The sequence below is a fragment of the Prunus mume genome, linkage group LG2, assembly GCF_029339155.1.
Source record: "Prunus mume cultivar Tortuosa linkage group LG2, ASM2933915v1, whole genome shotgun sequence".
Taxonomy (NCBI): Eukaryota; Viridiplantae; Streptophyta; class Magnoliopsida; order Rosales; family Rosaceae; genus Prunus; species Prunus mume.
The window spans coordinates 5,262,245-5,285,993 of NC_142699.1; the positions used below are offsets into that span (position 1 = coordinate 5,262,245).

The window sequence follows — 23,749 nt, forward strand, 5'->3', positions numbered from 1 at the left end:
AAGTTAAATTGCATTACGTGAGTGATGAAGGATCTCTTTATTATTTGGGTTAATACACTCTGGAAGGCATTACAAAAGTTCTCATGCGGTAACTCTCTCGGTAGTTTGTGAGGTTTAAATAGAAAATTTCTTTTATTTCTTACCTTAGAAATTGTGAAAATTTAAATTAAAACTTGGAGTGAACTTAGAACAGTGAACTAAGAGAAGTGTGGTTTAAATAGAAAATCTCAAAAAAATTAATCTATATATATAAAGCAGAAGGTAACGAATGATGAAACATTTAAAATACTAAAAAATATCATTGATTAATACAAACATTAAGAATTAAAATTATTAATTAAGAGTAGTGATTTCCCTACTCCAATTTTATCCACTTACACTCCATTTTATAACAAAAAAAGGAGTGTAAGTGGATAAAATTGGAGATTGGTATCATTCACACTTTTCATATTAAAAAAATTAAAATTAAAAGAAAAATCAGATAATTGATCATATTTTTATGGAATACAACTATCCATTATCTTTTTTAATTCTAAAATAAATTTAATTTTTTTATAAAAAGAATCTCATAAGCGTGACGCGAGAGTAAGAATAAGGAGCAAAAGAAGACAAAAAATACTAATATCTTAGTCACTTGAACTATGTCATGGACTTTAAGTTCAACAAAGTTGATTATAGCAGATGTACTTCTCATTCTGCACCTGAGTTTGAATTCGCTCCTAGAGTAAATTGCAGTATAAATTGCTAATATTTTAGGGTTTATATCTGATTTTTTTTATTAGATGACAGAGGGAGTCACCCACTGTTTGTCTCATGGCCATTCAAGCCACCAAGAAAGACTCACGTCGCCACTTGCAGCTCTTTGTCTGCTAACGAATGGTCAAGAACAAAATTGCACCAATGCCCCTATAGTTATCCGGATTTTTCAGTTTCGTGCTTGCACTTCTTTTAGCATCTGTGGAGTTTTTTATAGGTCTTAGTCACAGAGCCAAAACAACCACACACAAAAAATGTACAGTGAGTTGATGACTAATTTGATTTTTAAACCTTGAATCAAACAATTCCTGAAATTTCAAGATCAAACCCTATGAAATTTGTATACCCTATCACTAGCATGAAAATCAAAATTGACATCAGATTTAGAATTTACAAAGAGCGTTCTTCAAAATCCCCAGGCTCATTTTCTTCTCTTTTATGAACACATTTTTGAAATCCCAAACTTGGCTTTTTGGGCAACGTTTAAAAAATTTGCTCATTCTGAATGTGTTGGTCCCCTCTTTGAGGGTTGTGGATGTTTGTACATCCAATGACCGATATTGAGGAGCTAATCTCACTAATCCCTTGTTCTATTAAAAAATATTGCTCATTCTGAAGTCATTTTGAGCATGACATTTTCTTTTAAAAGACATACCAAACCAAGCTCTGAAATTTGGCCATAAACTTTAGCACCAGTATTCAAGTGGAGCTTACCTGTTTTTAAAGGTCACTATTTTTGCTAAAATTATTGTTTTGCAGACCCAACTGGAACAACTCTGACGAATTTTATTATTTCACAATTTAGGTGAACCAAAGGAGAACACTGACACAACTGGCTAGCACGAGAGTATTGGATTGTTTTGCTGCCTTCAAGGTTGCACTTTTTGCACTTGATCATGGCATTCAAAATTGATTGTCTCAACCAGTTGGATGGTGCAGCATGCATTCAGGGCAGGGCACACATAAAAAACAGAACAAAAGGTATATTTCATGCCCAGATTTAGATGTACGTGGGATGCACGATATATCAATGCTTGCTTGCTTAACATCTTGTGAAAACTCTAACCTGTCAGACCAGTAAAGAAATATCAAGAAAGAGTCCACTCTCCACCTTGTCCTTCCTTTCACCCTTGAGGAGGTTTCAAGCCTGATCACCCCATGAGGATAGCCAGTGTTGCTTTGATCTTTTCGGATGAGATTCTTCTTCATTAATACAACCATTTTCACTACATTGTGCTCCATCATCACAGCGTTCAAGGCCTCGCTTGGTGGCAATGCCACCTGATTTTGATTCTAATTCTGATGGTGATACAGATGGTGATGCTTTCTGACAATCGCTATTGGGGAATTCCAAAACCTCTTTACAAATGCTAACCCTGCTCTGCCTGGAATAGGTTTGCTTGATAAGAGCTTCCACGTCTTCCTCATATGCTATACGGATCCCAGACTTCTTCACTTCCACTATTGATTCGTTGACCAGAAATAAAAATTCAAGCCTAGTGTGCAACTCAGTGAAAAAGAAGTACTGACAAGGAACATGGTATAACCAAAGGTGGTCTGGCCCAGATTGATCGGATCCCAATGAGCAACCAGCAACTGGCCACCAACAAAATGGTCCTCCGTTTACACTCAGTTGGCAATAAATAGGATAACGAGGACTAGACAGACTCCGGTTTCCATGGATGGCAAAAACAACACACAATGCAAATCCCATCCACTTATAATCAGTAGACCAACCTGGATGCAGCTCTAAACTTACTGATGATGACCCCACACTTTTATGATTGAACCACTCTGGAATTTCATTTCCAGGAACAATGAATTCACAACTACATCCAGTAAGTTGTGCACTTTTAAGATTGTACCACTCTGGAATTTCATTTCCAGGATGAAGATAATTACATTCAGATTCAATATGTTCCGCACCCATACAGAATAGCTTCTTCGCCTGTTTGAGACAGTTAGCAAAGAGTCTAATGATGTCCAGACCAGATGCTACTAATGAATTACAATTATAAGCTTCAAGATAGTATATACTAGATTGAAGCTCTGGCAATGTTTCAAGTCTCTGGCAATGCCCCACGTCCAGAAATTCAAGTCGAGAAAGTTGACAGATGCTCTTCGGGAGGCTAACAAATGCATTTCTACTTACATCTAAATGTGTTAATGAGGACAGGCAGCCAAGATCATTGGGAAGTGCTCGTTCCGAGAGATTGCAGTCCCTTAGGTTCAGTTGTGTCAAAGAATGCAAACCAGATAAACAAGGCAACCACGAACTAGTTGTAGGATTTGAACTTATTCTCAGAAATGACCGGAAAGGTAAAAGCAGAACATTCCATGGATTTGATGATGGTCCTTTAAATCCACGGAGAGATAATACTTTAAGGTTTTTCAAAAGCCGAATTGAGGCAGGTGGTTCTCGTATAGCAGTTCCACTCACATCAAGCTCTTCCAAACTCTCAACATGGCCCAAGTCTTCAGGCAATTTCTCAAGCTTTGAGCAACCAAAAACATTAAAAACTCTGAGAGATTTTAAGCCACATACTCTGCTTGGAAGAAGCACAAGGTTTTTGCAATCTTTCAAGTTCATCAAAGTAAGTCTTTCAAGCACCACAACAGATGGGTCAACCTCATGCAATCGTATACAACCTTGAAGAATCAGACGCTCAAGAGACGGAAAACCTCTAAAGTCCGGGGTCTTTACCAGATTTAAAGAATGGCTGAGATCAATCATTTTCAAATAGTAAGAAGGCTGCCATGAAGTAAAAACATAACAAAATTAGTTTCCATAATTTAAAGATTTCAAGGGGTACTAAAGATAAGTGATATTTTACCATCATTCCCTTCCAAAGATGTTCAATGCAGCTATTACGCATGTTGAGTTCATGTAGATTCTTTGGATTGAAAGATGGTGGCAAAGATTTTAAAGGAAATTGGAGCCAGTCAAGAATCCGTAAACTATTGGGAAGATATTCAAGCTTGTTTAAGAGGTCCACATTATTGATAACAAGGAATCTTAGTCTTTTCATCATTGAGAAGGAATTAGCATTTGCACACACCACCCTTGGCTCAACTTGGTGCAGAACAATACCTTCTATTGCTTCTGTTCCCTAATAAATATGAATGAATAAAGAATAGTGAAACACATATCATAAGCAAAGTGTTAGTGAGCACTACATTATGTGATAAATTAGCAAATAGCAATCAACTTCCTTATTTTAGTAAAATGCCTTACTGTATTTTTGCTCAATACATGATTGACATCTTCACTACGCCACAACCTACTGCGCTTGCCTGGCTCATCAAGAGATTCTTGACGGACAATTTCCCGGCCCATGTCTTGAAGCAAATCATGCATCAATAGAGTGCCAGATGGATTAATAGTTAAGAGGGATTTCTCAACAAGGACATGTATTGCAATATCTGAACATAAACCGCAAGCATCCAGTGTTTCTCTTACTCGATCTTTGCCCTTCCCATTAAAGAAACATGCAATGTCTAGAAAAATTTTCTTCTCATCATCATCTAGACCATCATAACTTAGTTTAAGTGTCTCCATAATTTCCGAATTACAAACTTCTCTTAGTTTATCCACCGCACTCTTCCATGCACTTGTATCTTTTCCATAGAAAAAAGAGCCCAAGACTTTAAGAGCTAATGGAACTCCTTTGGCATAATTCACAACACAACTTGACAAAACAAGATGGTTTTCTTCGGGGTAAGCTTTTCTAAAGGCTTTCCTACAAAAAATTTGAAGAGCTTCATCATTACCTAATCCTTCCACCTTAGATCTTCTCTCCACACCATGTGCAATTAACAAGTGCTCATTTCTAGTTGTAATGAGAACTCTACTCCCAGAACCAAACCACTCATGCTTTCCAGCCAAATATTCTAACTGGTCCAAATGGTTCACATCATCAAGAATTAGAAGAACCTTTTTGTGACGTAGAAACCTCCTTATCAATGTGGCTCCTTCACGAGCATGCCATATGTCATCCATTTTCATCCCAACCATAGAAAGAAGTTGCTTTTGTAGGTGAGGTACACCACTTTTCTCATAAACATTTCTAACATTGGCAAGAAACATTTTGTATTCAAATTCATGAGAGATTCTATCATAAACAACCCTGGCAATAGTTGTCTTACCAATACCCCCCATCCCCCATATCCCAATAAAGTAAACATCATCCACCCTTGCATCTAAAAACGAAGTGATTGGTTTCAATCTTGAATCAATTCCAACTAAGTCATCAACATAACTTAACAATGTAGGACACAGTTTTTTCCCTACCACTTCAACAATATCTTTGATGAGCTTTGATTCAGACCTATGGCATAGAATAGATAATATAATTACGTTCTTCACATGGGACCTAAATCAAAATGCATATAATTGACAAAGAAACAAAATCTAGACTTTTTTTATTACTAGTCTTTATCATGGGACCTGAATTAAGCCAAAGCTGAATTATGTAACAATGCATGTACTCTGTGTTTTCCTTTCCATTCTTCTAATGACATTTATAGCTGCAGATGAGTCATACTTCCTATGTCCCTTGAAAATAGTAACTTATACCATAAAAAAATAAGAATAACACAACTATAGCAATATAATTGGATGTATTTCCCTTCCTAAAAACATTGAAGTCTCACTCATTGTACATACAAATCATCATATAAGAAGACGGCCACTGAAAGCAGAAAGAAAATAAGCAATGCATACCTGCCCTTTGAATCCCATCCAGAGAAATTTGTCACTTTCCTTAAAGCATCTCTCCACATTTGCACCTTCTCTGTGTCATCTCTCAGCTTTTTTTCATGTTTACTGAAGGCTTCTGCAAAACTTCTTGTTTGCTTTCGTACATCAGAGCGATCGACATCATAAAAAATTGGTAGCACTGCTTCTCTTGCTTCCATGCATTCAAGAATCTTTAAAAGTTCATCCAAACACCAAGTTGATGATGCATAATTTTTTGACAGCACAATGAGTGCAAACCTCGATTCTTGAATTGCAGTAAAAAGTTCTGGAGAAATAGCTTTCCCTTTTTGAAGTTCAGGGTCATCCTTGAAAGTTAGTACTCCGTGACGTTCCAATGCAGTGTATAAGTGGTCTGTAAAACTCTTTCGAGTGTCTTCACCTCTAAAACTCAGAAAGACGTCATATTTCCATTGAGGAGTTGAAGAAGAGAAAGATGTAGAGGTTCTTTCCATGATCATCGCCACAGGAACCTACTTAGTAGCTCGTTTATGACAATTTTGTGGGGATCGAGACGAAAGACAATAAGAGAATCCCAAAAGCTCTCTGCGTTATATGAAGTATCGGCACTGGAACGGTAAGCAAACCACTATTTCTTTTGTTTTGCTTTCCTACTGCATAGAAAACAGAAAGATGAATGATTTTCTAGTGAACCAACTCCATGTATTGTTTCTAAATAGAGTTGTATTATTAATTGTACATTGAAGTGAAAAACATCACTTCATCTGACGGACATCCTTCTAACATGAAAAGAATATATATACTTTATGAACGCTTAGTAGTAGCTGAAAGTTGCAAATATTATTCCCAGATTTGTGATATTTTTGTGCCTCTTTAACAATACATCATCAACAATAACATTAATGAGGAAAAGAAGAAAAAAATTACAAAGGCCTTTTTGGTAACAAAAAATAAATATATAGCAAAACATGTATGGAAAAATTTAAGAACAAAAACAAAACCCAGACAAATAAATAAATGAATAAAAGAGCTAGGCTTTGGAGCTTAACCTGGGTTCTTGGCAATTTGAAGTGGGGCAAGTTTCAATTGGCAGCCTTCGGTCTTGAGGTAAGTTTCAATCCAAGAAGAGAGCTTTAACACAAGAGAAATAACAAAAACAATTGAGGGTATGAGGAAATGTGTGTGAATAAGATTTTGGGATTTAATTGTAGTGACTGATGAGGAGCTTAAGCTAATTACATGCCTGAACTCTAATTTTGTGTGACTGCTTAAAAGAAATGGGTGTATAAAATAGTAGGATTCTATGGGACTTGGATTGGATGGGAGACAAATAAGAGAGGCCGAAAGGCAAAGCATTTTTGTTTTTGGTCAAAGGTAGAAGAAGAAGCGAAGTTCCAGGCATCCTCTTGGTCATTAACTCAACCCGCATGCTAGTGCGAGGAAGGAAGGGAGGCAAGTCATAAAAAAATGAAATTCACAAAATAGAATACAACTATCTGAGTTAGGGGTGGGCTCGGTTTGGGTTGGTTCGGTTTTGAGCTCAACTCGAATATCGAATCGTAGGCCTCGGTTGGGCTATTTTAAAAACCAAAATCAAATCATAATTGATGAAAACCGACCACTTTGGTTAACTGGACTTGGTGGTTTGGTTTGGTTCGGTTTTTTGGCTTTCTGAGAGAGAGAGAGAGAGAGAGAGAGAGAGAGAGAAGAAGAAGAAGAAGAAGAGAAAAAGAAAAGAGAGAGAAGAAGAAGAAGAGAGAGTGAAGACAAACATAAGAAGAAAGAGAAAAAAAAATAGAGAGAAAGGGACTGTTGAAGACAAGACAAACAGAGAGATTGAGAGAGAAGAAAAAAAAAAGATTGAAACTATGTATTATATATATATATATTTCTTATAATAATATTATATATAATATATTTTTTAATATATTATGAGTTATCAATGAATTTCATTTTTTACTAGCTACCGGTTGGTATACCTTTTTTTTTCTTCTCAAAATTTACTTGTAAGTGTTCAATTTTCTAAGAATACCTTTTTTCTTTTTAAAAAAAAATAGAAGTGATTGACTAAATTATAAGGGGAGGGGTGTAATGCATATATGAGTTTAGTCAAGTTGGTTAAAGCGGATGTAATTTCCACTCTGCATTCGAGTTCGAATCCCCCTTCATGTATTGTAATTTAGATTAGACAAAAGTATAATATAGCTTGTATAATAATAATAATAATAAGGGGAGGGGATTTATCAAACATACACTTCCAAAAGTGTTATGAGAATTCAAACTTGAGAACACTCATCTGTAAATTAAGGTCTTTTTTTACTGAGCTAGACTGGTTGGCTTTGAAAATTAATGTAACTTTATATAATAAGCTTATGAACTCTATTTTTTTAGTTCAATTAAATAGACCAACAAATTCACTATAACTCATTTAGGATGCTGTAGTTGAAACTTGACTGATAAAATAAAATAAAACCCAAGACATTGAGTATGGGTTAAGCAGGTCCTACCCCACATCAAGGCTTGCTTGTCGGCAATGCCACCTCATTCTGATAAAGGCCCGCCGCATCCGGGCCAGGGCATGCTGAGCAACATACTATGGCCCAATAAACGGAGGGGACGCCCAATTCTTTGTTTCATTTTATTAATACTAGTTTCTCACGACTGCGAGAGGCTTTTTAAAAAAAATAATAATAATAATTTATTTTAGAATTAAAAATAATAATATGTAGTTGTGTTCTATAAAAATATGATCCATTATCTTATTTTTCTTTTAATTTTAATTTTTTTAATATGAAAAAGTGTGAATTTACCATGTTATCTTCATTTACTTAATAATTTCAATTCTTAATGTTTGCATTAACCAATGACATTTTCTGGTATTTTGAATGTTTTACTATTCTTTGCCTTTTGCTTTATATATATAGATTAGTAGAAAACTTACAATTAGTAGAAAATTCAAAAGCGTCGTTTTTGGGGTTCAGTTGAGTGTACATTTTAGAGGAGTAGTTAATCCAATTTTAATTCTTTTGATTCATGAATTTCTCCAATCCTAATAAGTAAACATACCATAACACATAATAAAAAAAATTATTTGTTATGAGAGAAAATATATGTGGGCGGCACTATACTGGCCAATCCAATACTTCACAAAATTATTTAGACTAAAATGTAGCAATGGTCTCCGAACTAAGACCCTATTTTACTTTTCGTCCCTCAACTCAAAAAATTATTATGATTGTTATTCAATTAGATATTGCGTTGCACAACTCGTTCTTTCCGTCAATTGTATTTGTTTTTCTATCAAAATTGATTACATGTGATGCACGTGATATTTCTTTTTTAAAGGACAAACCTCTCCCCAATAATTGCCCCTTCCATTACCTCACCAACCCAGTCTCCCAAACCATGACACATGCGCATGCCACCCAGACCACTACTGCGACTAGCGCTGGCAATGGGTCGTGTCGTGTCGGGTTCGTGTCGTGTCAAAAAACCTCAACCCATACACGACCCGTTTACTAATCGTGTCAAGAATGCAAACCCAAACACGACCTGTTTATAAACGGGTTGACACGACACGACCCGTGTAACCCGTTTACTAAACATGTCATGTTTGGGTCATAAACATGTAACCTACCTGTTTAAAAACATGCTTCAAATCTAAGGTCATAAACAGGTAACCTACCTATTTAATAACCTGTTTAGTGACCTATTATTAACCTGCTTCAAATATATGGTCATAAACAGGTAATCTACCTATTTAATAACCTGTTTAGTAACCTATTATTAACCTGCTTCAAATCCATCATAAACCAGCTCAAATATTAAGCCAAATCAAACATTTCCAGCTTAAACATTCCAAATCCAACATTCCAAATCCAACATTTCCAGCTTAAACATTCCAAATCCAACATTTCCAGCTCAAACATTCCACAATAACAATAAAATTAAAAAACTTCAAAGTCTCTCTAAAATCCAAATAAAACAGAAACAAAAATCTTTGATTAAATTACAACATAAAATACATAATCACATTCCTAAATGAAATATTTAGCCACTAGCAGCGATGGTATTGGAGCACTCAACAGATTGGGAGAGATTTATGGCTATGTTACTAATATCCTCTGTCAATTCTTCCAAGTTGGGTGCCATAGTGGGATTTTCTGCAATTCAAACCATAAGACTTTAGATGATGATAAAAAGAAACAAATACAATAAATAAGATGATGGGAAATATACCTTGGTCACCAAATATCCAGTCTCGTGTACAAATTAATGCCTCAACATTTTCAGGTTTGAGAGCACTACGATACTGATCAAGCACTCTACCACCAACACTAAATGATGCCTCAGATGCGACTGTAGATATTAGAATAGATAGTACATCACGAGCCAAAATAGATAGTTCAGGATATCGAAATTGGTTGACCTTCCAAAAATCAAGAACATTCAAATTTATCTTCCTATCTATTTTAGGCTCATCCAAATACAATTGCAGCTGTGACTTTTGGGAAGATGTGATAGACTCCTCACTTTCAAAGGTATCAAATTCCTAATAATATAACAACATTATTAATATGAGCACGTAGTCAAATATAAACTGAAATTTGATGTATTATGAACAAAATAAATAGCTTTTTACCTTCATAACATCCATGCATTCCTTTGATACCATGTCATCAACATGAGAACGAACACTATTTGAGGTAGTTGATATACCAGCAACTGATTCGGCCTTAGAATGTATTTGAACATATAAATCAAAGAGGGAACATAACATCTCACGAACTTTGGCCATTTCTTGGGAGTTTGTATCATACAACCTTTTATAACAAAATTCCACAAACTGAATTTTATATCTAGGATCCAATATTACAGCAATTGCAAGGATCAAGCTGTACTCTTTCCAATACTTATCAAACTTTTCCATCATTTGAGTTGCCATAGATCTCATGAAATCATCTTGATCAATTTTAGCTTTTCTCAAAGTATCTTCCACCACAAACACTTCAGGAAAATACAGATTTGCAGTAGTGTATTTAGTTCCAGAAAACAAGCAAGTGACGTCATAAAATACCTTGAGAAACTTGTTAAGTTTTTCTAATTTTTGCCACTCAACTTCAGAGAGAGAATGCTTGTAATTTGAATCACTTAATTGCAAATGCAGAAATGCCCGTTGATAATAAAGTGCACTATCAATCATTAGAAATGTGGAGTTCCATCTAGTGGGTACATCTTGGCGCAAACCCTTTTTACAATCTAAAGAAACTTGTGCAGCACAATCTAAGAACTTCTGTTTCCTCCCTTGTGAACCTCTAACATACTTAATACTTTCCCTAATTTTCCCCACAGAATCATGAATGTGTTTCAACCCATCTTGCACTATTAAATTCAAGATGTGTGCACAACACCGAATATGAAAAAATATATCATTCATTAATAGTGCATTCTGCAAGTTAAGCTGCCCCTTCAACAACATAACAAAACTATCATTTGAAGATCCATTGTCCAAAGTCATACAAAAAAGTTTCTTTTCCACCCCCCAACTAGTCAACAACTTATAGATTTTCTCACACAATGCAACACCACTATGAGGAGGAGGCATAAAACTGAAATTCAAAATTCTTTTTTGCAATTTCCAATTAGCATCAACAAAATGGGCAGTGAGAGAAAGATAACCATCTGTGGTTATAGAAGTCCACAAATCAGATGTCAAACAAACTCTTCCACTGATTGAACCCAAAAGTTCCTTAAGCTTACCCTTTTCTCTATTGTACAAACTCAACACATCAGCCTTTGCAGTATTTCGAGATATCAATTTGATATCAGCACAAATGTAACTAAACACATCCCTAATTCCAGCATACTCAACAAATTGAAAGGGCAGCTCATGCTTGATAATTGCCATCACTAGTAATTCACGAAATTTATTGGGATCAAACTTAGCAGACCTTGTTATGATAGACCCTTCAGATTTTGACAGACCCGCCCGAATTTCCCAAAAGGCGGATCTTGGTGCCGACATCATACGATGCCGGGCCCACTTACTAAAACCCAAGACATCCTACCAAAATTTTGGCAGAGTCTCCCCTGTAAAATGCCCAAACCAACAATAAACAACCTGCAAAATTTACATCAATATACAACCCAACTGCCAAAGCATGCTTTTAACATACTACAATCCAACACAAAATGGCCTCCGGCCTCAAGTAATAGCCTAACATGGGCAGTAACAGAGCGTCTACAGAATTTGTTTACAACAAACAGGGGAGTAGAAAGAATTTATACAGACCCTATTAACAGATGACAAGTTCGGAGCTCGTGACTTGCTCGAATGCCTTCAGGAGCAACTCATGCTGGGGGCGCAAAACAGAAAGATGTGAGTGGACAGAAATAAAGTTTCACTTTAAATCAACATAGTAACCCCACCATGTAAAAATAATGCTCTAGCATGCAGTTTCACAATTCAGAAACCAAAACTCAAACACAAAAATCCCAAGTCCAAAACATCTCCACATCTCAAACTCACAACTCATTTCCCAAAATATATGCAACTCTCAACAACCCGTAAATACCCATATATAAATATATATATATATATATAGGACTCTAATATAAAATATACTCCTCTCCATACTAATGTACCGGGGAGACAATCCAACCGGGATTGTTAGCTGGTACGCAGGATTTCGAACACTAACCCGCGTCCGGGATGAGTAGTCCAACTGGGACGGAACTCGATAGCTCACACGCGCGCCAACGACACGTGTAGCTCACAAATCTCATATCAAGTCCTACGCGCAGACAGTATCATCACCCCACCGGCACGCCAACGACGTGTGTGATGATACTCAAGCAATATACATACTCTCCCATACGCCGCCGCCAGCGACACGTATGGAAAGTGTCTCACACACCGCAGCCAACGCCATGTGTGAGACCCGTAATCTCATGGCCTTCCCACCCCACCGGCACTGCCAACGACGTGTGTGGGAAGCCTAGTAACTAGGGAATGGTACTCACCTACCATACTCATACATCTCACAACCATCCCTCAACTTCTATCTTTCCACAATCTCACCACAACAACCTCTCATACTCTATACATAGACAATATAGATAGCCATCCCAAAATCCATATCAACATAATCATCGTACTCAAATATATATGTCCATACTCAAAATATATAGCCGAGATATATAAACATATTCAATTCCATCAGCCAAAGGCTTATTAAATCAAAGTCACCATCATTTAAAGTATATGCACAAAACTTTCATAAATAAAAACCATGCATATGCTTAAAACAAAGTCCACTCACAAGTAATCCCAAGCTGCCCGGCCCCGTGAGGGTCCCGCCTTGCGAGTGATCAACCAAGTACCTATTCCAAGATACAAATCCTTGATTAACATCACGTACTTCCAAAACGGAAATTCACGAAAGGAAATACTTAAATCCCCAAGTTCCCGGTGCGCTCACGTCCAAAGGAACATCCTAAGGTCCGGTTACAGATTGGAATTCGCTTCCCAATCGCACGGTGATCGCGATTTCCCTAAACTTCACATTATTGAATCGGAACATCCGGGGCTCCAATTCACGATCCGCGAATTCCTACAAGTTTCTAAGAGTACCTAGATCAACATACTTCAATTTGGAAACGATCCAACGGTCAGAACTTATCGAACCCGGATAACGCACAATATGCGAAATCCGTTCGATAGTCAAACGATATCCAAATTGAGATCCGCGAAATCCTACGCACTCGTGACAACCTAAAGATCTCAACAAGACGGAAAACAACTTCACCCACCTTGCCCACGCGCCGCCACACGCGCCGGCAGCGCGCGGGTGTGTAGAGAGATTTCCGGTGACGGAAAATCTCCAAACCAACGTTCACCCTTCCAATCCTAGATACTACTCGAAGAATGGAGCAACTTTTTCAACTACGGCAACGTCCAATTCGGACGGCAAGTGGTCGGAATTTCAAATTGAAATCCGGCCAAAACCTAGATTTCCAATTCGATTCCAAACTTCAAATTCGATCTAAACCTAACCCAAAATCAGCTAGAACACACAAAAAGGATGAGAAACCTCACCTTACCCGTCGGAAATGGTGGTGGAGGAGAGATCGAGCGGCTGGAAGTTCGATCGATTCGCCACGATTCTGCATTTTCCGACGGATCCCGAGGGTTTCGTGTCTTTGGCCGGGAAGAGAGAGGAGAGGCTGCGGTTCGAACGGACCGGCCCTCGTGACGGGTGGTCGGAGGTGGCGGGTGTGGTGGTTTCCGATCGGTGAACAAAGTGACGGGAAGGAGGAAAATCGCAAGGAGAAGAAGAAGACGCGGGAGGAAGAGAGAGAAAGTGAGGGTAAATGTGAAAATCTGATTTTACCCCAAACGACTTCGAAATAATTACAGTTACACCGAACAAGTTTTGATCGCTAAAACTTCGTTAAATCTCCGATTCAGCCTACCGCTTTGTCTACGGTTTCGTCTCAGTACCACCTACGCAACCACACCACTCACGGTCCCAAAATCTTCCCGGATAAGAAAGTGACCAAAATCACCCTTAACCCAGGAGTAATTTAATATTTTCCCTTAATTAAATTAAATTAGGAAAAATAACGGAGTCGGGGTGTTACAGATTTAGATAATAATAATTGGCCAATATCACGGGTATCGGATTTCAAACAAGAATCAAGATGACGCTTTAAATTTCCAGTACCATATTTACTATCACACAAGTACTTATGACCACATTTCATGCACTTCGCATAAAGCTTATTATCTGGATCAACAGGAAGAATTTCAAACTGAGTCCATACATGTGATGTGAGTTTTCTACGTCTCTTACCAACATGAGTTGCAGCAACTGCATTATTGTTGTTAGACGGATCTGAATCTTGCACATTGCTTCTAGCTGCTTCACCATCAAAACTATCACCCCCATCTTCAAAAACATCCATCTGTATAAAACATAATAATTTTATGTTAGTCAAAAGATAAACAAAAAACAAAGAAATCCAAAAAAACAAAAACAAAAAAACAAAGCTAAACAGAATATTAATCACAACCATGAATGTGAGATTTTTGTATAGGAAGAATTTAAAACTTAGGCACGTTGAACCCCTAATTGTATATTTTTTGAACTATGAGATGAGCTCCAGCTTCCAGACTTGATCAAAACACTGTCAATGGACTATATGGAAGCAATGAAAATCATGCAATTTAAATCACAAGTCTCTAATATATTATTATTTGCTTAAAGGTACATTACAACGACTGAATTTTGGGACATTAAATGTAGGTGTAGGCAACCCTATTTGACTTCCTACCTTTTCAAAGCAGGTGCTCCATGCAGACATCAAAATTACAATCTAGATAAAGGGAAATTAAGTCCCTTGATTCAGCATTGATAAGAACAACAGAGCATATAACAATTATAACAATTTCTTCATTGTGGATCCTAGTTCTCCTACAACTACTCTGCATTCAGATCATTTAATATACAGTTATATTATTTTAGTATTCATGCCAAAGGGAATACTACAACCTTTAAGCCCCAACATTCAGAAATTTCAAAAAATACTCAACTACTTCCAAGATCAATACTCAACATTCAGAACTTTTTGACCTTTACAAGTCTAAAACAATGGCTGGCTCTTTCACTTAGTAAACGGACTAACAAAATAAAAAAAAACAAATCGACCCATTACTCAAACGAAAGCATCAGAGCTTTAAAAGTAGTTTTTTCATGTATGGTAGTAACTAGTAAGTAAGCATATAAAGATCAAAGGCCAAACCCAACAGAAAATAACAACGTAGACAGAGAGAGAGAGAGACGAAGACAGACCTATAAGGCTTTGAGAGCACAAAACAGCACCCAAAGGAGAAAATTCAAGAACCCAAGCAAATCTCAGATCTCCTAAAAAGATTTAGTTTTCTTTCTTTTTTGGGTGTGATCCAGCCAAAATGGCCATAGAGAAACCACACTGAAAGTTGTTGGTTCAGAAAGGATTTGGAGGCGGCTGGGAGTTAGGTTTTCGAATGAGAATAGATGAGAGAGAGAATATGTTATGTTATATTTGTGTGTTTCTTTTCTAGGTTTTTAATTAAATGGGTTATAAACGGGTTGACACGACCCGCGACACGACTGTTTAATAAACGGGTTAAACAGTGTTTTAACGGGTTGGTGGGTTGACTAAACCCACCCGTTTATAAACGGGTCAGCAGCGGTTGACCCGAAAATGACCTGTTTTTAATTGTGCGGGTTCGTGTCGTGTTTTTAGTGTGCGAGTTTCGAGTCGTAACGGGTCGTATCGAAATTGCCACCCTAACTGCGACCACCAACAAAGGCAGGGGAAGTGAGAATGGGTTGCTGAGAACAGCCGTGGATAAAAATGCATTGTTAATTTATGATAGAAAATGTATTGTTAACTTTTACCTCATAAACTCTAGTGGTTGTACCCAGAAGACGCAATTTCATCATCTGAAGGGGTAGAGTTGCAATCCTCATAAGGAGCAGACTGTTTTGGCCCTTTTGAGCATCCATGGACTTTCTGAAACCCCAGATCTCAAAGCTTGTCATGTCATGCCCTGTTGTTCTTGTAGCTGATCCTAAGAAAACCCTAGCAGATTTCGTGTTGGTAATTGTATTGTGAGTTTGCCCTTAATTTTGACAGAAAATTTAACAGCATTGACAGAAAGACTAATAATGCAACTGGATATCTAATTGAATGACGACCATAACAATTTTTGGAGTTGAGGGATGAAAAGTAAAATCGGGTCTTAGTTTAGAGACCATTGCTACATTTTGGCAAATTGTTTAATTTTCATAAACAAGTACGTGTGTGTAAGTAATCTTAACGTCTCCATAAATAGAACTCTTAAATGTTCGGCTCCACATGCCAATGCGGTGTTAGTTGGATTGACCCAAACCTTTGGTGTGCTCCCTTTGGCGGACCTATTAAGGCGCAAAGAGTTGTAGCTGCACCTCCCCTCACCGGAAAAATCATTATAGATGCGTCAAATTGCCTTTTTGCTCAGTTGGTGTACAGATTACCTTATTTCTATTTTTAACATTTAATTGTTCTTTTACTTTCATTTATTTTTATATTACTTCATTTACTTAAGTTTACGATGTAAATAAGGAAGTACCCCCTATTTGGATTCAAATAAAAATAATAGAAAATCAAATTCCCACTAAATCAAAATATGAAAAATCGGTTTTAGTGCAAAATATGATTTAGGCTAAAAATGATGGCTCATTAAGTCAATATATACTTTATACTAAAATCCCATAAAATCAAGTTTTCTTATTTGATGTGTAAGGAATAAAACCCGCCAAAAATTATTTTGAGAAAATGATTATTCCGAAAAACCAATTTTCATACTTAGTCAATATTTTTCCATAAAACAATTATGATATGAATGCATGAAGGGATCTAAGGTCAATCTAGGTAAAAAGCCTTCGATGTTCAATCCACAAAGAGTTTTTAGCCTTTCAAAATTGCACTTCTGCTAAAAAATTCTTAGGTCCGCCATATGCATTATCCTGTTGAACTTTTTGTGTTCTCGCAGCTTACATTACATGTACGAAGTTATAATTTTCGTTCATTTATTTTATTAAGATGAAGAAACTAGTTATTGGAGCACCATTTACCCAATAGGGGTCCTTGTTGATCTGCCGGTAGGAATGAAATATTTGGTCGCAGTCTGCCCCGTGCCATCTCTACGGGTGGGCATCTCATCTGAAAAATCTGCGTACCAACATGATTTAGTTGACTTAAAATTTTTGTTTATAACTTTTTAATTTTACACGTAGCTGAACTCTAACAAGATCAATGTAAACAACGTATGAACTCTCTCTTTCACAAGCTATTAACAGATGCCAACGTTGATGCAGGTCTGCGCCGCCCCAAATATAGAAGTTTACATAATAAGCGCTTCCATATCTTCCTTGTATACGACACGGACCCCAAACATGTTCATCTCTGCGTATATGACGTAAAATGAAAATTCAAGCTCGGTGCACATATTCAGCCACTCATCGTTTAAGAATTCCTGACGTGGGAGATAGCATAAACAAACGTGGCCTGACTCAACTTTAACATTGCTAAAAAAGTAGCCTCTTTCAGATCTTCCATTTAATCTCAGAAAGCCACGGAAAATATCATGATCCGAGCTTGCAACGACAACAGAGAGTGCAAATCCCAGCCACTTAGGATCCGTAAACCAACCTGGATGCAGCTTTACACTTGCTGACGAAATTCCCACTCTGCTTTCATCATCGGACAGCCACCACTCTGGAATTTCATTTCCAGGAAATGCAAATTCACATCTTATTTGGCTGTTCTTGTGGCGGACCTAACCAACGTCACATCCTGGACCAGTAAATTCCGGACTCGTTTAGCTTCGTTGCTTCTCCACATGTTTGAAACTTTTGGCAAAAAGTTTAGTCATGCCTAGATCAGATGTTTCCAAAGAATTACAGTTACAAGCACTGACAGAGCATATACTGGATGGAAGCATCGACTCACTCTTTAAATATATTTCCACATTGCACCAACAATAAAAATATGGTTTTTTCTGTAGGCTTATCTTTTGATGGGTGAAAATCCACGTTTCTACAAACGTGTTTATAAACAAAGCACTATAACAGTTTGGTAAGTGTGGTTAAAGTTGGAGAGTTGGGCTAATGGGCTTGGCTATAGGCTCGGCTTTGATTAATAATAATTATATTAATTAAAGACCAGGGCCTTGAGCCTTGGGGCTATTGGGATCTAGGGAAATTTAATTAAGACACCCAGAGTAATCACCCATACAAAGAATTTAGCACTTTCAGGTTTAATACATGTATTTTTAACAAAAGTTTTAATAAGACACACAAAATTAACGTATTATACAAATAATTCTCACATATTACTGAATAAAAAATATTATATAGTCACCTAACTTTTAAGTTGTAGAAAGGTCCTCTTTTAAAAAAAAAACATTTAAAAAAAATTGTATAGTTGGGCGGCTGTGCTCGTAATTTAAAAAAAAATTAATATAGTCCGGTGTCGATACTTATTTTGACACGTGGGCACATAATCGCAAGGGGGACCTCTTTTTTACGTGTATAAATAGTATAGTCGGGCAGCCATACTCGCAGCTGTACTTATTTTGACACGTGGGCACCAAATCAAAAGTGGTCCCTTTTTTTACGTGTATGAAGAGTATAGCCGCGCGGCTATACTTCGAATATTTTTAAAATCCCTCCACGCAGCTATACCCTTTAAGTAGCTCTCTTTTTAATTACTTTGATTAGTAGTTATGTTTTACTTAGTGAATACTAAAGGAAAAATTTGAATTACTATTTATTAAGTAATATAATTTATGAAATTAATTAATAAATCTAATACTAATTATTCACTAAATAAATAATAATTAAAATATAATTACTAATTTCACTAATTAAATAAGGCAAATATGTTATTTAATTACTAACAATAAAATTTTAAAAACTTAATTAACCTAAACATCCTAAGTTTATATTTATTTTCTTTCAAAAAGACCTCTCCTGACGAAATTTCGTCGGCAAATGTATTTTCGTCGGGGAAACCTAATCCGGCAAATTTTGCCGGCATAGACCTATGCCAACGAAATTTCATCGGGATAAGTGTTCTTTTATTATTTTTTAAAAATTTAATTTAAAAAAAATATAATTAGTTTCTTTACTTTTTCTTTTGCCCAACTTCCTTAAATATCTTATCCTTTTTGAATTACTTTAATTAGTAATTATGTTTTAATTATTATTTCTTTATTGAATATTTAAATATGTTACCTATTTCTTAAATTGCTCAATAAATAGTAATTAATTATTTTGAATTATTTTGTGCAATTTTCAAACCTAATTTCATTCAAATATAAATTGAAAGGATATGTCAAAAACAAAAAAAAAATTAATTGCTTATTCTCGTTTGGGTGTCTTAATTAAATTTCTCCAAAGTCCAAGAGCCCCAAGGCCCAAGTTTTTTATTAATATAATTTTTATTAATCAACGCCAAATTCAAAGCCAAGCCTATAGCCAAGCCCATTACCCCAACTCTTCAATGTTAACCACACTTACCAAACCATCGTAGTGCTTTTTTTTTTTTTTTTGGTTTTGTTTTTTTTTTGTAAAGACCATATAGGATTATGGATTTTCGATGTTGTGTGTTCCTAAAAGGCACCTCAAAAGAATATCTTCAAAATATAGTTGCGCGGTTGTACTCCGAATAATAGAATTTTTTACAAGTCCCGCCGCGCGGCTATACCCTTTAAGTAGCTCTCTTTCTAATTACTTTGATTAGTAGTTATGTTTTACTTAGTGAATATTAAAGGAAAAATTGAATTACTATTTATTAAGTAATATAATTCATGAAGTTAATTAATAAATCTAATACTAATTATTCACTAAATAAGTAATTAATAAAATATAATTACTAATTTCACTAATTAAATAAGGTAAATATGTTATTTCATTACTAACAATAAAATTTTAAAAAATTAATTAACATATACATCCTAAGTTTATATTTCTTTTTTTCAAGCTTTCCTATTTTGCTTGTTACTCATAAACACCCAAGCTTTTCCATTCTCAATTTTTAAGTCTTCAATCAAAAGTTCAAGGAACCAAATCCAACTACTTTTTTATTCCACCTCTACAACAGCATAAGCAACTAGGTACATTCCATTATTTCCATTAACACCAATGGCTGTTAAAACTTTCCATATGTAAGGTCCCTTTAAGTGGCATCCATCTATACCAATGATAGGTCTACACCCTGCCAAAAAATTCCTTCTTACAAACTTCCAAACATGCATAAATTCTTTTAAGCACAAGTACATTACCCTTCATCTTATTCTTTATAATCACAGTGATGCCCTTGTTAGCATTCTTCAATTCTTCTTCATAGTCTCATAGCCTCGCATATTGCTCCATATAGCTTCCTTCAATGATCACCTTAGACAAGTTCTTTGCTATATAAATCTGATGCCTTGAAACATTCATATGGTGCTTTTCCAATACCTCAGACTGGAATGCCCCCACATCCCACTTAGGATTTTTCCTAATCTTGTCAGCAAACCTTTTTGACAACACCTTAAATTAATATATTTAAGTTTGTCTACTCTAGTACACTCATGCACTAAGGAGAGAGTCTTTATGGCAAATGTCTGCTCATCTATGTATATCTTGGAAGCAAACAGAATAAAAGGGCATTTTGTGTGACCTACACACTTTGCTTGAATCCATTTATTATCATTCTTCACCAATTTAACATTCCTCTCTTGCACAATTGCATACTCCCTAATAGCTTCCTTGAGTTCATTCTTGTTGGCAAATTGCATTCCAATTCTAAACTCTAGATTTCTCAAATCAGTTTCTTTCCTAAATTGTTTAAAATTTGGCTTTTTTAATTTCCTCTTTTTTTGACCATCTTCCTCACCACCAGAGCTATCACCATCAGAAGGAAGTTGATCACTATCTTCAGCATCATATGATATCTCCCATGTAGCTTCATTAAGAGGCATTTCATTCATCTCTTCAAAACATTGTGCATATTTAACATTTGGTGCACCGTTCCTTGGTTGTTCTCTTGATGCAGCCTCTTCATTACCATTTTCTTCTTCACTTAATTCATAATCACTGTCAATAATAACATCCTCTTTTTCCTCCTCTTCCTCTTCCTCTTCATTGCCAACATTTTCATTATGTTGTTGTTGCTCTTTATCTTCACTCTCTAGCTCGTTGTTGTGAGTAGGATCATGGTAATACAACACCAATGCCTGATCTGATGAAATGCTTCCAACCAACCATGGAATACAACTATCATTTACAACCTCATTCACAACATGTTGACCACTTTTTGCAGGCCCCTTATAGTAAACTTTTAAGTTTGTAACCATTTGTGTTATATCAACTTTGTATCCAAGATCTATCCCAATTTTCTTGAAATCCAATAATGACAGATAGTCATGAATACAGTTGCCAATATAGCATACTTTGCCTCCCTTATACACGCCATCTTCCAACAGACCAAAGTGGTGACGTTCAAGAGTACATAGCTCTGCTTTATCTACCACATTACACAAAGGTATGCTTACAAACAATTTCCATCATAATGAAGACAAAGTAAACAATGAAGATAAAGTAAGTGCAGGCATGTGCAAGTGTAAAATCACTTCCATGACAAACAGAAAAAAATGGGACCACAGATAATAATAAAGACTTCAGCTTCATTTTTTTCAACCTTAAAGCCAAAACTTCATTGTCAACAAGAGGACCACACATTTGCAAATATAATATATTGCAATATAAAATGCAGAAGGAATATTTAGGTTATAGTAACTTACCATAATTGGGGGGTTCTCCAGACCACCGAAAAATTATCTCCATTTGAAGAAGCCTCAATACACAGTAGACTCGACCCTTTTTCTCTGTGATTTCTACGAAACTAAAATCCTAGATCTGTACTTTATGCCTTTTTAACTCAAAATCCTTTGCTACTTAGTCCACTCAAGCATAATGCGAGATAATGTTCCAAAATCCCCCAAATCGAAATCAAATAACCCGCGATTTGAAAACCCTAGACCTTCGCGATTTTTTCCTTTTGCTCATACTGCCATTTATGTGTAATTGTCGCTCTTTAAAAGCAAAAAATTCTTTTTAATTAACCTGTTTTTTGTTTGTTGAAATTCATTTTAATTAAGTGAAAAGTCAGATTTGCCCATCAAGAATCTGTGATATGCTTGCCACGTCATCATTTTAAATGGAAAAAACTCATAGACTTGACAGAAAGACTTCTGGTGCAACAAAACAAATATTTGAGTGATCTCTGCAACTAATAATTGAGTTCAGTGACCCAAATGTAACTACGGGTATAGTTGAGGGACCATTGCTGCGAATATCTACATCAAAGGGGGCATCTCTAAATTCCAATCCAAAATCTATTGCATTCCCTAAACCCTAGTCATCTACTCTCCACTCTTTCCATATAGTTCTCGGTGTACTTTATTTTGGGTACTGTACACACTTCATGGCTTAATTTCTGGTCCTCTAATCAAACACCATTGTTCATGGAAGTTTTTCCTCTATTAGTTTTGTGTATTGTACCCAAATTTGAGCTCAATAGGGAAATCTTAGCTCCACAAAACTTGGTACAGTCAGAGCATACTCATTTCTCCTTTTTCTGTTTTGATGTCTTCGTTTCCAATTGCTTGATTTTAGTCATGCATGTTGATTCCTCAATAGGGAAATCTGAACACCAAGCTCTATCCTTTGTATATACAGTCAAGTTGGATAAATCTGAACACCAAGCTCTATCCTTTGTATATACAGTCAAGTTGGATAAATCTGAACACCAAGCTCTATCCTTTGTATACACAGTCAAGTTGGAGAAATCTGAACACCAAGCTCTATCCTTTGTATATACAGTCAAGTTGGAGAAATCTGAACACAATCTGTTTTGTCTGCATCTTACTCTAGTACCCAAGTTTGGTCTAGTTTGTTGTGTGGTTATGTTGGTCTAAGTTAGTTGGAAGGAAGAATGGCTTGCTTGCTGACCTAAAGCTAAAAGTAGGGGTGACTTTGCCTTGCCTTAACGTGGTTTTCTTATGAAAGAGTACAATGTAGTAAGTATACTCTTTGAATGTATGTTGTTGTGGTTTGATTGATATTTGTTATGACCTTTTGTGCTCTTAGCTTTCTTTTTGGAAAAAGACAATGCTTAAGCTACATGTATGACAACATGGTAATTTTCTGTAATTCTTAAAAAGGGTACACTTAATAAGGATAGGAAAGACCCTCTACCATGTTTTTTTTTCTGGTCAACTTCTTCAATTTAATATATGTAATTAAGTAATATCTTAACCTTTTTGAATTAGTATAATTAGTAATTATTATTTCTTTAGTGAATAGTTAGTATTTAAATATTTTACTGATTTCATAAATTACTTAATAAATAGTAATTAATCATTTTAAATGATTTTGTGGACTTTGTTTTTATTTTATTTTATATAAAATTAGTTTGGGTAAATCCAAGTCTCGAACCAAAAATCCGAGCTTCCGAACTTGTTTCAAAACCTTTCTCAAACCTCGGATCTTAAACATAAGCCAACTATGGGGCACTTATGACTCGATTAGGATTTCGATCTCAATATACTATTAGTACGACATAACTGGACCTAAACATCTCTAGCACTGAACTAAGAACCCATTAACAGAAAAATTAGCTGACGTGAAGGAAATGATC

At 35.9% G+C, this 23,749-nt stretch overlaps 1 protein-coding gene across 3 annotated transcripts; it reads right to left on the bottom strand.

The window, feature by feature from the left end:
• Positions 1 to 1,489: 1,489 nt before the first annotated feature.
• Positions 1,490 to 7,162, bottom strand: LOC103319579 (TMV resistance protein N-like). 3 transcript variants are annotated; one of them, XM_016792464.2, is made up of 5 exons: positions 6,523 to 7,162; positions 5,480 to 6,123; positions 3,992 to 5,084; positions 3,591 to 3,866; positions 1,490 to 3,508 (listed from the first exon to the last, which is right to left on the bottom strand). In XM_016792464.2, the coding sequence occupies exons 2-5, from the start codon at positions 5,971 to 5,973 to the stop codon at positions 1,898 to 1,900; spliced, it is 3,474 nt and encodes a 1,157-aa protein (XP_016647950.2). In that variant the 5' UTR covers positions 5,974 to 6,123; positions 6,523 to 7,162; the 3' UTR covers positions 1,490 to 1,897. The 3 variants fall into 3 exon arrangements, with proteins under 3 accessions (XP_016647950.2, XP_016647949.2, XP_016647951.2); XM_016792463.2 differs by having other exon boundaries at positions 5,480 to 6,126; XM_016792465.2 differs by having other exon boundaries at positions 3,992 to 4,823; positions 5,480 to 6,126; positions 6,523 to 7,161.
• Between the last annotated feature and the right edge of the window lie 16,587 nt (positions 7,163 to 23,749).

Bases quoted from the DNA above. Each gene is read 5' to 3' on its own strand.
- LOC103319579 (XM_016792464.2), bottom strand. From the start codon at position 5,973: ATGATCATGGAAAGAACCTCTACATCTTTCTCTTCTTCAACTCCTCAA. The intron at 3,867-3,991 runs GTAAGGCATTTT...CATATTTATTAG, and splicing joins ATGTATTGAGCAAAAATACA to GGAACAGAAGCAATAGAAGG. The intron at 3,509-3,590 runs GTAAAATATCAC...ACTTCATGGCAG, and splicing joins ATCTTTGGAAGGGAATGATG to CCTTCTTACTATTTGAAAAT.